At 42.2% G+C, this 15,526-nt stretch overlaps 1 protein-coding gene across 1 annotated transcript in view; it reads left to right on the plus strand.

The window, feature by feature from the left end:
- Nucleotides 1-11,836, plus strand: part of TMEM231 (transmembrane protein 231) — a 39,671-nt gene extending 27,835 nt beyond the window's left edge. Inside the window, exons 6-7 of the mRNA XM_006860159.1 lie at nucleotides 10,901-11,006; nucleotides 11,656-11,836. Of these exons, the coding sequence (XP_006860221.1) occupies nucleotides 10,901-11,006; nucleotides 11,656-11,836 (287 nt within the window). The remainder of the gene's footprint in view (nucleotides 1-10,900; nucleotides 11,007-11,655) is intronic.
- The last annotated feature ends 3,690 nt before the right edge of the window (nucleotides 11,837-15,526 follow it).

Below are 15,526 nucleotides of genomic sequence, written 5' to 3' on the forward strand. Positions count from 1 at the left end.
AGTCACCAGAATGGAGGTGCGCAGACAGCAAGGAACCAATGAACAGATACCAAAAGAAAAGAATGTCCACACCTTTATCTCAGCGGTTCTGCCAGGCTTCTGTAGCCGCTCTGATCCTTCCCTCGCATGCTCTCACCCAAGATGGCGGCTCCTGGAGCAGCCAAGCGTCCTGGACTAGAAAACAATGGATTTCTTGCTTCTGCCACAAATTCTCCCAGCTGTGAGCCTTCCAAACTTCTAAATATTCCTTTATATGTGGTTCAGAGTTTTGGGACCATCCCCTGAGCCTGCTTGGTCAGGTATTCTGTGTTGTTGTTGGCGGAGCTCTTTCCTACACATCCACCTGATCCACCATCTTGTTTGCTCCCCAACACCATTTTTTTTTTCTTTTTTTGCCCATCTAGAGATTTTTATTCAGGGTGAGGAAGGTAACCTCTGCCGGAGAGAGAAGGTAGGAGGCAGAAGGGAAGAGAGGAAGAAGAAGAGGAGCAGAGAGAGAAGAGGGCAGAAATAAGAGGAAGAAGAGAAGAGAGCCCCAACACCATTTTTAAACAACATAAAAGACTGCTATCCACATGGACCTCACCAAATGAAATGCATGGAAATCCAATTGACTACAACTGCGGGAAAAGGTGGTATCATCAGCCAAAACAAGGCCAGGGGGAGACTGGGGAACAGACCATCAATTGCTCATATGCAAGTTCAGGTTCAAGCTGAGGAACATTAAAACAAGTCCACGAGAATCAAAATATGACCTTGTACGTATCCCACATAACTGAATTTAGAGGTCATCTCAAGAAAGATTTGAGGCATTAAACAGTAATGGCTGAAGACCAGAAGAGTTGTGGGTTGACATCAAGAACATCATACAGAAAGCACTGGAGGCACTCACTCATCTATGCCAAGAAATGTCAAAAACAGCTACCTGGCCAACTGACTAGATGAGATCCATATTTGTGCCCATTTCAAAGAGAGGTGACCCAACAGAATGCAAAAATCATCAGACAATATCAATATCGCATGCAAGTAAAATTTTGCTAAAGATAATTTAAAAATGGCTGTAACAGTGACATTGACAGGAAACTGCAGAGGTTCAAGCCAGATTCAGAAGAGAATGTGGAACGAGGGATATCATTGCTGGCATCAGATGGATCTTGGCTGAAAGCAGAGAATACCAGAAGGATATTTATCTATGCTTTATTGACTATGCAAAGACTTTTGACTGTGTGGGTCATGACAAACTATGGACCAGATTGCAGAGCGTAAGTATTCCTTAACACTTTATTGTGCTTCTAAGCAACTTGTGCATAGGCCAAGAGGCAGCTGTTCAAACAGAACAAGGGAACACTGACTGGTGTAAAGTTATGAAAGGTGTGTGTCAGAGTTATAGTGTTTGACCATTACTTATTCAGTTTGTATGCGGAGCAAATAATCTGAGAAGCTGGGTTATATGAGGTAAAACATGGCATCAGGATTGGAGAAAGACTCATTAACAACCTGTGATAATGCAGATGATACAACCTTGCTTGCTGAAAGCAAAGAGGACTTAAAATACTTACTAATGAAGATCAAAGACCATAGCCTTCCATATGGCTTGCACCTCAAATGTAAAGAAAACAAAAATCCTCGCCACTGGACTAATAAACAACATCCACATAAATGGAGAAAAGATTGAAATTGTCAAAGACTTCATTTTACTCACATCAACCATCAACACTCATGGAAGCAAGAATCAAGAAATCAAACAACATATTGCATTAGGCGAATCTGCTGCACAAGACCCCTTTAAAATGTTTAAAAGCAAAGGTATCAGTTTGAAGACCAGTAGCGTCTGACACAAGCCACGGTATTTTCAATAGCCTCATCTGCATGTGAAAGTTGGACAGGGAATAAAAGAAGACTGTAGAATTGATGCTGTTGAGTTATGGTGTTGGAGAATACTGAAAGTACTAGACAACTAAAAGAACAAACCAATCTGTGTTTGAAGAAGTACAACCAGAATACTCCTTGGAAGCAAGGGTGTTGAGACTTTGTCTGTCATAATTTGGACATATTGTCAGGAGGAACCGGTCCCTAGAGAAGGATATCATATTTTGTAAAGTGGTGGGTCAGAGAAAAAGAGGAAGACCCGCAACGAGATAGATTGGCACAGTGACAGCAGCAATGGTGGGCTCAAGCTTAACAATGATTGTGAGGATGTCGCAGGACTGGGTAGTGTTTCATTCTGTTGGGCATAGGGACACTATGAGTTGGAATCGACTAGGTGGCACCTAACAACAAGAAGGATGGCTAACTCAAAAAAAAAATCACAAAAAACCATAAACTAACAAATGTTAGGGAGGATGTGGGGAAATTGGAACCCTTTTCCATTGCTCCTGGGAATACAAAATGATAAAGCCATTTTGGAAAACAGTGTGATGTTTCTTCAAAAAACTAAAAATAAAACCATTGTTAAGTTCAGTCCAGTAGGTTCCAACTCATAGCAATCCTGAATAGGGTTGGTTTCCAAAGAGCAGCTTGTAGTTTGAACCTCCAGTAATTATCAATTATGATTGCATGTGTGATCAATTTCAAACTTCAGAAGTTGATAAATTTCTTTATCTTTAGAGTTAGTAGTTGGTATTCAAATTTGAAAGATAGTTATAGTAAGTGGTCTTCCTTGTCGATGTTGTTAGGTGCTGTTGAGTCGGTTCCGACTCATAGCAACTCTACATAGGGTTTTCAAACAGCAGCTGGTGAGTTTGAATCACCAACCTTTCAGTTAGCAGTCTAGTGCTTATCAACTATAGCACCACACCAGGGCTCCCAGAACTACTGTATGATTCCACATTTCCATTCCTACTTCTTAGGTATCTAGTGCTGTTCTAACAGAAATACCACAAGTGGATGACTGTAACAAACCAAAATGCATTGTCTCACAGGATTATTGTTGTTATGTGCCGTGGAGTCGGTTCCAACTCATAGTGACCCTGCATAGGGTTTCTGAGGCTGTAAATCTTTCTCCCGCGCAACAGCTGGTAGTTTTGAACTGCTGACCTTGAGGTTCGCAGCCCAATTTGTAACCACTACGCTACCAGAGCTCCACAGTATAGGAGCCTAGAAGTCTGAATACAGGGTGTCAGCTCCAGGGAAGGACTCTTGATCTGTCAACTCTTGGGAGAGGTCTTTGTCATGAATCTTCCCCTGGGTTTAGGAATTTCTCAGTGTGGTGACCACAGGTCCGAAGGATTCACACTGCTCCTGGCGCTTTTTTCTAGGTGGCAGGAGGTCCCTCTTTCTCCATTGGTTTCTCTCTCCTTTTAGCTTTTTTCAGATGCAGGACACACCACAGGAGAATCCCCCTTACATTGGACCAGAGAGCTTTGAACAGTTTCATTTGGTTCTGTCCCCTGCTATGAATTTGTATTTCCACCCCAGATAACTGTGAATCAGAATTTGCACTTTAACAAGATCCCTTCAGGTAGTTCTTGTGCATATATAAGAATCACATGGGTATCTTGTTTAAAATGTAGATTTGGGTTTAGTATATATCTGAGGTGCAAATGCAAATTCTCATCAAGAGGCTGCAGGTGAATGAAGTAGTGTAAAGCCCTACATCTCACCATGGCTGCTTCCTGAGTAAGGATCCTGCATCTTACTCTTGTCTTGTCTCCCTAACATACCCACTCCTGTTGCAGTAACTACAGATAAAGATAAGGATTTATAACCGAGAGGACAATCACATCAGATCACATAATGGAAGACAATGATACCATATTGGGAATTGTGACACATAATTTTGGGGGTGGGGACACAATTTAATTCATGACAGCACCCAAAAGACTTGAAAGCAGAGACTTAACCAGAGACTTGTACACTAATGTTCACTGCACCACTATTGACAGTGACCAAAAAGTGGAACCACCCTAAATGCTCAACAACAGACAAATGAATAAATAAAATGTGCTACATACATTCAATTACTACTCAGCTAGTGGTGGTGGTTGGTGGTTATGTGCTATGGAGTTGGTTCCAACTCATAGCGACCCTGCTATGGTAGGGTTTCTGAGGCTGTTAGTCTTTCGTGGAGTAGAAAGCCTCATCTTTCTTCCATTGAACAGCTGATCGTTTTGACCTGCTGACCTTGAGGTTAGAAGTCTTGATGCATTCTATAATATGGATTGAGCTCGAAGACAATATGCTGAGTGAAATAAGGCAATCACAAAATGACAAATATTGGATATCACTTATATAAAAACACAAAACAAGGCAAATATATAGAGACTCACAGTTTACTAGTAGTTGCCATGAGCGGGCAGGAGTGGGGAAAGAAGGGCTAATGGTGATGGAAAACTTTCATTGGGTAAGGGTAGGATTGCACAGTGACTAATGTAATTGCTTTCGATTAGTTGTGCACCTGTAAAAAGTTGAATTGGCAAAAGCTGTATGCTAGATATAGTTACAACAGTGACCACTCCAAGAAAGAAATAAAGCGGATCTGCGGAAGCTACTTAATATGCAACCAAACACCTGGTAGGATTTGTTAACTGGTTTGAAGACTTACGGTTATGATTTCTTGGGACATTGCAGTTCATTGGCTTAATGACATGTTTAGTGCTTCTGGTCAACCTCCTGGTTAGTTGTGGAGTGCCTGGGCTCTTCAAAGCTGGCAAGCGGAAATTTAACACCTGGTTTCTATTCACCTGGAGTTCCAGAGGAAGGAGGCGAGTCAGTAGTAGAAGAATGTGAAATGTGTGGCTGATGTCTTCCATAAACAGCTACCTCGTTTGTCATGAGACCAGAAGAGCCGGATGGTGCCTGACTACCATTATGGATTGATTCATCTTGATCAAAGATTCCGTAGGGGAATCCTGATCAAACAGGGGAACAAGGAGAAGAGCATTGCAAATGTTCATGTAATGCTAGACTGTTGGAGCATGACGAGTAGATGAATCCCTGAAACTATTGCCCTGGTATCATCTATAAATTTTAAATCACAAATACCCTGTAACGTCTTCTTAAAACCCTACAGCCGTTTATGTTAACTAGTAAACAAGGTCTGCCTTGAGCAACATGCTCATTTAAAAACTATCTTTGGGAAAGATTAAATAGGAATCTTGGAAGGCAGTGAGTTTATGAAGAGAAACAAGCAGACTGGGTGCACAGCTCAATCTGTGTCACTGCATTGTACCTGTAGAAACGGTTGCACTGGCTGCTTCTCTGTGGATATCCTCAACAGCAAGAAAATATAAACGTGTGTGTGTGTGTGTGTGTGTGTGTGTGTGTGTGTGTGAAGGCAGAGAGAGAGAAAGAAGAGTCCTGGTGTGGCACAGTAGGATAAGCCTCAGACTGCTGACCAAAAGGTCAGCGATTCAAACGCAAGCAGTCCTTGGCAATCTTACACAGGGTCGCTATGAGTCAGAACTGACTCACTGACTCGTACCAACATCTAGATAACACAGCATTTGCCAGTCCAACATCTGTCACCTGTACATTAAGTGCAACCAATTAAACTAATCATGTTGTGCAACTGTCACTAGTACCCATTGTCCCTTAAATAAACATTCTGTGCTAGCTCAAGATTTCCCTCTTTCGTATTACCTTCTGCCTCTGGTAAACAATGTTAAATGCTATAATTTTAAGCGCTTCATATTAGTGATATGTTTGTCTTTTTGTGATGGATTTGTTTGTCATAATATTTTCAAGGTGTTGTCATATACATCAAGATTTCACTTCTCAAGGGATGGCAGGAAGGGAAAATGATTCACTGGATAGAGGGTTGTTGTTGTTAAGTGCCATGTTAACGTGGGTGATGGGAAAGGCAATATACAACAAGAGGAAGGTTGGCACAGGAAAATGAAGACAGTGAAAGACTCAGGGAGGAGAGCAAGAGTTCACGTAAATAGAGGTCAATACAGTTCACTGATGCTCCATGGATGGGATTACAGTCATTGTAATGACACATAGTATGCGATTTGTCAAACGTGGGACTGACGATCTGGTCTGTAGATCTCCATTCAATTCACATAAAAGGTTTGTTTTTGATTCTTAAAGAGTAAACTGAAAAATAAAAGATTTCACTGATTTTTATAACAGAAGTACTCCATTGTATGTAATAGAGGTAGTCTGTAAACTGAATGTATATACAGATCCATTCCTAAGTTTTTAAGTGGAATTTGTAGGTAAACTGGAACAGGTGCATACGGTTCTTTTTTAGCCTCAGTCAAAAATCAATACATTTTTAATTTTCTTAAAACGTCTTCCAATTAAGTCCCTGTGATTGTCATGTGTCCTTCAAGAAAATCTATCAAGATTACCCCTTTGTAACCTCTTATCAATGGAGAAGAGATTGAGGTTGTCAAGGACTTCATTCTTCTTGGATCAACTATCAGCACTCGCAGAAGCAGCAGTCAAGAGATCAGACGACGTATTGCATTGGGCAAATCTGCTGCACAGGAACTTTTTAAAGTATTGAAGAGCAGAGATGTCAGCTTGAGGACTAAGGTGCACCTGAACCAAGCCATGGTATTTTCAATAACCTCATATGGATGCGAAAGCTGGACAGTGAATAAGGAAGATCGTGGAAGAATTGATGCCTTTGAGTTGTGGTGTTGGAGGAGAATACTGAAAGTGCCATGGGCTGCCAAAAGAACCAATAGATCTGTTTTAGGAGAAGTGCACCCAGAGTGCTCCTTGGAGGCCAAGGTGGCTAGGCTTCGTCTCTCATACTTTGGACACATTTTCCAGAGAGAACAGTCACTGGAGAAGGATGTCATGCTGGGTAAGGTGGAGGGTCAGAAAAAAAGAAGAAGACCCCCAACGAGATGGATCAGCCAGGTGGCATCATTGATGACATCAAGTGTGGCAGCGATAGTGAGGTTGGCCCAGGATTGGACATTGTTTCATTCTGCTGTGCATGGGATCACTATGAGTCGGTTCCGACTCGATGGCACCTGACAACAACAACAACAACAACCTCTAAAATCAGTCACCATGACCTGTCTTGAATTTAACTGGCCCAGCAGATCTCCTTGGCAGCCACTGTTTTAATGAACCTTTTTGTTTCTAAAATACATGAAGGAATCCTGGTGTGGTGCTGTAAGGTAAACACTGGACTGCTAACCACAAGGTCGGTGGTTCAAACCTCAGAAATAATACACAGAGTTGCTATAAGTTGGAACAGATTCACCAGTGTTTAATAACAAAAACTAAGACTAATGTATCACTGAGAGAATGTGTGTGCCGCCATCCACTGGTCCCAGAGACATGCTTAAATGTTTTGTTTGGAATAAACCCATGTGCGTATGAATCCTAGTAGCAATTTTTGCCCCTTAACTACGTATAGTAAAGTGATGTGTTGATGAGAAAAAGACAGTTATATTGACTTTTTTTTTTTCCATCATGACAACACACCTGCTCATTCTTGGAGAGTAGCAAAGGCAGTTGTGTGAGAATTTCATTGGGAGACCTTACCCTATCCACCCTACAACCCTGATCTTATCCCCTCAGACTTCTTTTTGTTTTTAAAACTCAAAGATCATTTAAAAGGCGCACAATCCGAGTCCTTAGAAGCCAAAACTGTCATTTTGACACAGTGTAAATCTAAAAGCACAGACTTCTTTAGGGAAGTCCACCTTACACTTTGTTGTTGTTAAGTACCGTGAAGTTGGTTCCGACTCATAGTGACCCTGCACAGGGTTTCCGAGGCTATAAATCTTTACGGGAGCAGAATGCCTCATCTTTCTCCCACGGAACAGCTGGTAGTTTCCAACTGCCAACCTTGAGGTTCGCAGCCCAATTCATAACCACTACGCTACCAGAGCTCCTTAGTATTATATGAATTCACCTTATACCTAATGCAGTACATTGTCTGATTTCTTGACTGCTGCTTTCCTGAGTGTTGATTGTGGATACATGCAGAATTCATTTTGAAACCATTACACCTTCTTGTTGTTAAGTGCCATGGAATTGGTTCCAACTCACAGCAACTCTAGAAGGTTTCTAAGGAGTGGCTAGTGAGTTTGAACCACTGACCCTTGTGGTTCAAACCAACTTTGAAGTCAAGTGCTTATCCTACAGCACCACTCCAGGACTCCAGTTGGACTCAAAACAAATTCTTCTTCTTCTTCTTCTTTTTTTTTTAACACCACAAAATCATTTATTATGTATTTCCCTTCATTATTAAGGATGGCATTATTTTCAGAAGTAAAGCTTTGAATGTTGGCTTCAAATAAGCACTCATTTTTTTTTTAATTTAAATTATCTTGCTGAAACTCAATTAAATTATCTTGCTGAGACCTATTTGAAACCAATTACTTATTGGAGCCAATAGAAATCAGAATCTGTGTACACTGAATTTTCATGCAGTCCAGAATTTTGAATGAGTTGTGTAATATAATAAAGACGGTTACTTGGATTTAAAAGAAAGAGATATTTCCTTTTAAACTAGTATGTATAGTGAATGTAACTTCCAATGTTTCCATATCCCAGATGTGTGTAGTGTGTGTGTGTGTGTGTGTGTGTGTATACATAGGCGACTTGGATGAACTGTGATAAAGTTAAAGAGAAAATGGAGACTGCATGATACACTGAAAGCAAGAAAGCGCTCATGGTACAATGGCAAAAACAAATTCTTGACAAGCAATTCCACTCGCCACACGTTCAGCTTTTAAATCATTGAAAAGGCTTCCAGTCTTTTCTCGCACTTCTTACATTAGTAAGGCTTATTGGCATAGTTTGTTGAATTATATTGTTGTTGTTATGTGCCGTGGAGTCGGAACCGACTCATAGCGACCCTGTACAGGGTTTCCGAGGGTGTAAATCTTTACGGGAGTAGAAAGCCTCATCTTTCTCCCGCGGAGCAGCTGGTAGTTTCGAACTGCTGACCTTGCGGTTCACAGCCCGAGTCGTAACCACTACGCTACCAGAGCTCCTTGTTGAATTATATTCGTTAGTCAAATTATCAGTAGTTTTTCCATTTCAATAGTTAGGTCTGTATTGCTTGCTAGTAATTGTAGCTTTCATTGGGGCAAGGCCTTTCACTTGCTCCATGATTCTCATGTTACCCTTTAGAACTGTCCTGCTTGTTGATGAGCTATAGCTTACTGTTTTTCCAATGACCAATGGCATTGCACCTCTTTCCGGCCACTTTTGTTGTCTCCACTTTCTTTACGCCATGATCATTTTCCTTTTCTTTTATGTTGCATCTTCAGTACTTGCATTGGATTTGCACTTTGGAGGCATAGTTACAAAGGTAAATATGGGGAAAATGTAAGCCAAGTACAAAGTTGCACACTCAACACAGTGTTAAAAGCAATGTAATTTTCCTTCAAAAGGTAAACAACATTCCCTTTCCTTGAGCAACAAACTGCTGATGCGGAGGTTTTCATGAACGTCACAAAGTAACGCCTGCCTGCCTTCACATTTACAAACCATTGTACTGACTCACTGGCAGTTCATTCTTAAGTAAGAATTGTCCATAAATCAGACATTTTTAACACAGGACTTACTGTACCACATTTTGTTTATCCATTCAGTTGTCAATAGACATTGGAGTTGTTTCCACCTTTCAGCTATTATTCGTAGAGCTGCCGTAAACATTGGTATGCTTGTGTCTATTCACATTGCTGCTGTCAAGTTTCTAAGAATGAGATTGCTAGAACAAATTGTTGTTGTTGTTAGATGCCTTCTAGTTAATTCCAAGTCATAGCAACCCTAGGCACAACAGAATGCAACAGTGCCCAATCCTGCGTCATCCTCACGATTGCTGTTACACTGAGCCCACTGCTGGTGCCACTGTGCCAAGCCATCTCATTGGAGGTGTTTTCTTTCTTGCTGACACTCCACTTTACCAAGCATGATGACCTCCAGGGACTGGCCTCTCCTGATAACATGTCCGAAGCATGAGAGGCAAAGTTATGTGTTATCATGATGTTATTTACTGGTCATAAGTTGAGTTGTGCCCCATCAACACATGAAGGTCCCCTGTACTTCTGTTTTGAACATTTTGAGGAAGTGCTAACCTGTTTTCTATCACAGTTGTGCCATTTTGCATTCCCACCAGCAATGAATGAGGGTTTCAATTTCTCTGCATCATCACCAACATTTGTTATTTTCCTTTAAAAACAAAAGAACAAACAACTTAATTATCCTAGTGAAAACAAAGTGATATCTCATTGTAGTTTCAATCTGCATTTATCTGATGGCTAATGATGTTGAGCATCTTTTCAACAGATACAATTTTCTCTTTGAATCACATGTTTGGGATACATTTTAAAATGCAGAATTTGCCCCTGTGATCATGAATGTTTTTATATCACTTGTTATGCATTGAATTGTGTCTTCCAAAAATGTGTTGTAAATCTGAATCTCCATGCCTGTGGTTGGAACCGTGGTATGGTGATGTACAGTAAGCACTAGACTGGTAACTGTAAGATGGGCAGTTCAAATCCATCAGCTGTTCTAGGAAACCTTACACAAGGTCGCTATGAATCTGAACCGAAGGCAAACAACAACAACATGCCTGTGGTTATAATCCCATGTAGGAATGGGTTGTCTCTTTTATGTTAATAAGACAGGATTAGAGTGTGTCAATCACTTCTGAGATAGAAAAGAGATTAACAAGCAAGTGAAAGTAGCAGAAATGGAGGAGAGAGATGTCAAGCCATATGATGATCACCCAGGAACACAAGTTCCAAAGAGACAAAGGCCTTCCAGAGCAGACAGAGAATGGCTTCTGCTATAGCCAGAACCCTGAATTCAGGCGTCAAGCCTCCTAAACTGTAAAAGAATCATTTTCTATTCATTAAAGCCGTCCACGTGTAGTGTTCCTGTTACAGCCGCACCAGATAACTAAGACATCACTGAATATATGTTGTCAAAGGAGCCATCCATGTATTAACGACTCATGATTTGATTGCAGTCACCACCGTTCTGATGGACCCTAACCCCGTCTGGCTGACTGGAAGGGCCGCTGAGGCCCCGTTTGTGATCAATGCTGTCATCCGCTACCCTGTGGAAGTCATCTCATATCCTTTCAATGAACTAATAATAGCTCAGCTCCCTCCATCCCCCACCACCAAAAGAAAGGGATCCTCTGTTGTCCCAGTTAGGAGCAAGTGTGGTAAGCCTTCTATTAGAAAGTGCTAGTGTTATGTTGTTAGCTGTCCTGGAGTCGGCCCCATGCACAGTGTAATGAAACACTGCCCAGTCCTGTGCAGTCCCCATGATCATTGGGGGAGTGCTGAGGGTTGGACATAGGGCTTTTACTGGCTGATTCTTGGAAGTCCATTGGCAGGCTTTTCTTCTCAGTCTGGGGGCACTGCTGAAACCTGCTCACCATCATAGCAAGCTGCAAGTTGCAAGCCTCTACTGACAGACGGGTCATGGCTGAGCTTAAGGGGCCTGGGCCCAGAGTCTTTCATGTGGAAAGTGAGAATTTCACCACTAAGCCACCAGTGCCCTACACAGATGACTTTGTGTTTCCCATTTCCTGTTGATATGCTCTGAGAAATTCTTCTAGGTCAGAATCATCCATATGTATGTATTAATCATCTTTTTATTATCCCTTTTCTCTTAAGGGTATTGGAAACATTTTTATGATTTCCTGTCTGAATGGAACCCTTAGTTAACATTTACTTTCAAATTTCCCTTACGTGGCTCCTTAACTGTCTGTACTTATCAACCAGGATTCTGGGAAATGATAAAGTTTGCCTGGGTCCAGTATGTCAGTATCCTGCTCATCTTCCTCTGGGTGTTTGAAAGAATCAAAATATTTGTGTTTCAGAACCAGGTGGTGACTACAATCCCAGTAGTTGAGGCAGCCCAGAGAGAACTGTATAAAGAACACTTATCATAAGACCAGGAGCTCGGGTAGCGTAGTGGCTATGAAATCAGGCTGCTAACTTCAAAATCAGCAGTTTGAAACTACTGGTTGTTCAGTGGCAGAAAGATGAGGCTTTCTGTTCCCATAAAGATTTATAACCTCGGAAACCTATGAGTCAGAACCAACTCCATGGCACATAACCACCACCACCGTCATAAGACCGTTTTGACCTCGCTGTTGTATTGCAAGATCTCTCATGTTTAGGACATTTCTGATAAGCCCAGTGGACCCTTGCCGGCCTATGTGGTGGTGTTTTTTTCCCCCCTCAAAGACAAAGAACAGTTCTTTCCAGTTTTTCTCTACCCAAATTCTGTATCTACCAACTGTCAACAACATCATCAGGGAGTAGTTTGTGGAAGTTCTGAGAAGTGGCTTTTGCTATGTTTTGTGTTTTGCTCTAGATTGGAATTTCAGGAGACAATTAAGTAGTCAGTTTTGGTATTTTGGAAAGAGACCCATCTCTGGTTAAGCAAAGACTTTCTCCTGCACTTAGGAACATGTTATACATTCTTGCCCTGACTGTAAACCACAAGGAGCTGTGGTGGTTCAGGGGTTAAGCACTCGCTGCTGAGAAGTCAGTGGTTCAACCTTGGGAGAAGATGTGACCATCTGCTTCTGTAAAGATTGACAGCTCTGGTATCCCAAGGGCACAGCTCTCCTCTGTCCTCAAGTGTTGTTGTGAGTCACAATCAGTTCATCAGGGATGGTATTTTGGTGGGTTTATTTTTTTTTGGGGGGGGGCTGCAACGGTTTTTTATTGTACACCATTTGTTCCTCTTTTCAGGACTCTTCTGACCAATAGGCAGATTCTGAACACTTTTTACTTGCTGTTATCTAGTCTCCCACTCAGAATGGAGAGGCCTTTAACTGGAGGTGGGCCGGGGGCCTGCATGTATGTGAGGCTGTGTGACTTGGGGACAGTAGGACCATCCACCTGTCCTCGGTGTAACACAGAGTTGTGTGAACAGCCCTTTATCCCTTGCCCCTGTATGGCTGGCTCTTTGCCCTGCCTTGTGCCCTCTGTCTGTACCCTGGGGTAGCAGATTGCAGTCAGTGTGATTCCATTCAAAATCCTCTCTCTCCGGGGGGGAGGGGGGGGTTAAGGATTGGAACAACTGGTCCTTTCCCTCTGGCCTTCACTTAACAGCCTAGACACTTGCCTCTCCTCTGCCTCCACCACCCTCCCCCACTTCCTGAAAGGATGGTGGTTGACAAAGTTGCTGTTGTTGGCATTGGCTCCCACAGCCCCACAACCACAGTGTTTATTTGGAGGTCTCCCCTGACGGAAGAACAGGATACCCGTCAGACTCGGCTGCTTTGGAGGATGCACAGGGGGCAGTGAGCAGGTGAAAAGGATGCTAGTCCAGGCGAGTCCACCCAGCCTGGTCCCTAGCAGAGTGATACAAAGGCCAGCCGCCTTATCCTCAAGGCTGAATGAGTGTCTGGAGGAAAATTGCCACTTAGAATGGGCCTCTGTCCCCCACAGAAGACTGATTATCCAAGCCCGCTTTGTCGTCTCCTGGAGATACACAATCCCCTCAGAGGATGGTCCTGAGCGTGTCATTGGCATTAGAAGGACGTGCCCTCATGGCCCAGGCTGCTGTGCCCACTCACAAATGCCCCTCCTGCTGTGCCTTGTTCACCTTGGAGACTCCATCCTCCTTCCCAAAACATCATTTTTGGTTTTAGTTTTGGTTTTCAGGCTAACCGAAATCAAAGCTTTAGGGAACAAAGCCATTTTGAAGTATTCAAACACAAAAATTTCCTAACACTGCCACCTCTACATTATCTTGAGATTGAAACCATGGAAAATGAGTTTTGGTTTAGTTCACAGAAAGGTAATGGGGTTGGTTAAAAGAGGTAAGAGAGGGCTTCATAAAGTTTGTGGGAAAGTGTAATGAAAAGAATACAATTTTTCCACAAACTCTTTGAACATTGCTGTACATTTTATTATATTGTTTTAATGCAAACTTGTGTAAAGAACCCATGATATTTCATAACTTTCTAATTAAAAAATGTTCCAAAAAGGTAAGGTTGCTTGTGATTCTGTGTGGGGAGAGGGGCCTAAGGCCAGGGCCAATGGGGAGGGAAAGGGCAGCCATTGCGCACACTTCTCCACGTTACTCACCAGAAGCTTGACTCTGCCAGTGCATTGCCTCAGGACCTTGGAGCTTTTGTTAGGTCTTTGGCAAATATCCCCTGGTCCAGCCCCAAATACATGTGAATTTTCAATGGAATCCACAGGGCATGTGGAAACTGCAGGCTGGAAAATTACAACTGTGTCTGGTTAATACAAAATTATTTACAGATCCCTTGTGGGTAGAGTCTGAACCTGAATCTCATCTTGTAGCTGCGAGGAAAAGGTGAGAAATACCCAGCTAGAAGTGCTCTAAAGTATCACCTTTGTTTATATTATTGGTTTTAAGTGACCTTAACTTAACACAAATAGGGTTTCCAGGAGGCCTGGTGTAGCGCTGTAGTTTTGAAGGTCAGCAGTTCAAAACTACCAGCTGTTCCTCAGGAGAAAGATGAGGCATTCTGCTCCGGTAAAGATTTACAACCTCGGAAACCCTGTACAGGGTAGCTATGAGTCAGAACTGACTCCATGGCACATAACCAATCAACCAACTCAGCTAGAAGTGGTCTAAAGTATCACCTTTGTTTATATTATTGTTGTTAAGTGACCTTGTATAGGGTTTCCAGGAGGCCTGGTGTAGCACTGTAGGGTAAGCCCTGTACTGTTAACCTCAAGGTTGCCAGTTCAAACCCACCAGCCCACTCTTTGGAAATCCTATACAGGGTCCCTATGAATCAGAATCAACTCGATGGCACCTAACACCACTTCCATAGGGTTTCCAAGGATAGGCTAATGGGTTTGACCTGCCAGCCTTTCTGTTAGCAGTTCAGTGCTTATCCTACATGGGTGGGGAACCTTTTTTCTGCCAAGAGTCATTTGGATATTTATAGCATCATTTGTGGGCCACACAAAATTATTGACTTAAAAATTCGCCTGCTATTTTTGGCCAAACATTTAATTAACTCACTTGAGTCCTGGTGTGGTGCTGTGGGCTAAAGCACTGGTCTGTAAGGTTGGCAGTTCAAACTCAAGAGCCACAGCTCGAAACCCTTATACATTGTCAGTATGAGTCGAAACCGACTCACTAGCACTTAACAACAACAAATGTGATGGTTGGAACTGTGGTTGCCTTGGCAGGGCCAGACCAACTGATTTTACAGGTCTGGAAGATCCCTACCCCTGCCTCATAGCTCTAGGTTCTTAAAAGTTCCACAGGTTTCTTTAGCTGAGATTAATTCACACAGCTTTTCTCTATTTTCTGTTATTCTTATGTTCATGCTTTTTAAGATGAGTTTTGTACCTCTCTAACCTAGAAATTTCTAAATGCCCTTTTTTGGGGGAAATGTGAAAATTACAAATACTTGAAGAAAATGAAGACTGTTTGTAAGCCCCACAACCCAGAAGTAATCACTGTACCTTCCAGACACTCATCTTTTTTTCTGTTTTTAAAAAAGCTTTTATTGTGAATTGAGTGGAGGTCTACAGGGTAGATCATCAGTTTTACATTCAGCCAATCATTGCATTGCTGATAATCCCCTCCAGGCACCATCACCATCAGCTAATAGTATTTACCTCTATTATTCCCC

Source organism: Chrysochloris asiatica, unplaced genomic scaffold, assembly GCF_000296735.1.
Source record: "Chrysochloris asiatica unplaced genomic scaffold, ChrAsi1.0 scaffold00037, whole genome shotgun sequence".
NCBI classification, from domain to species: domain Eukaryota; kingdom Metazoa; phylum Chordata; class Mammalia; order Afrosoricida; family Chrysochloridae; genus Chrysochloris; species Chrysochloris asiatica.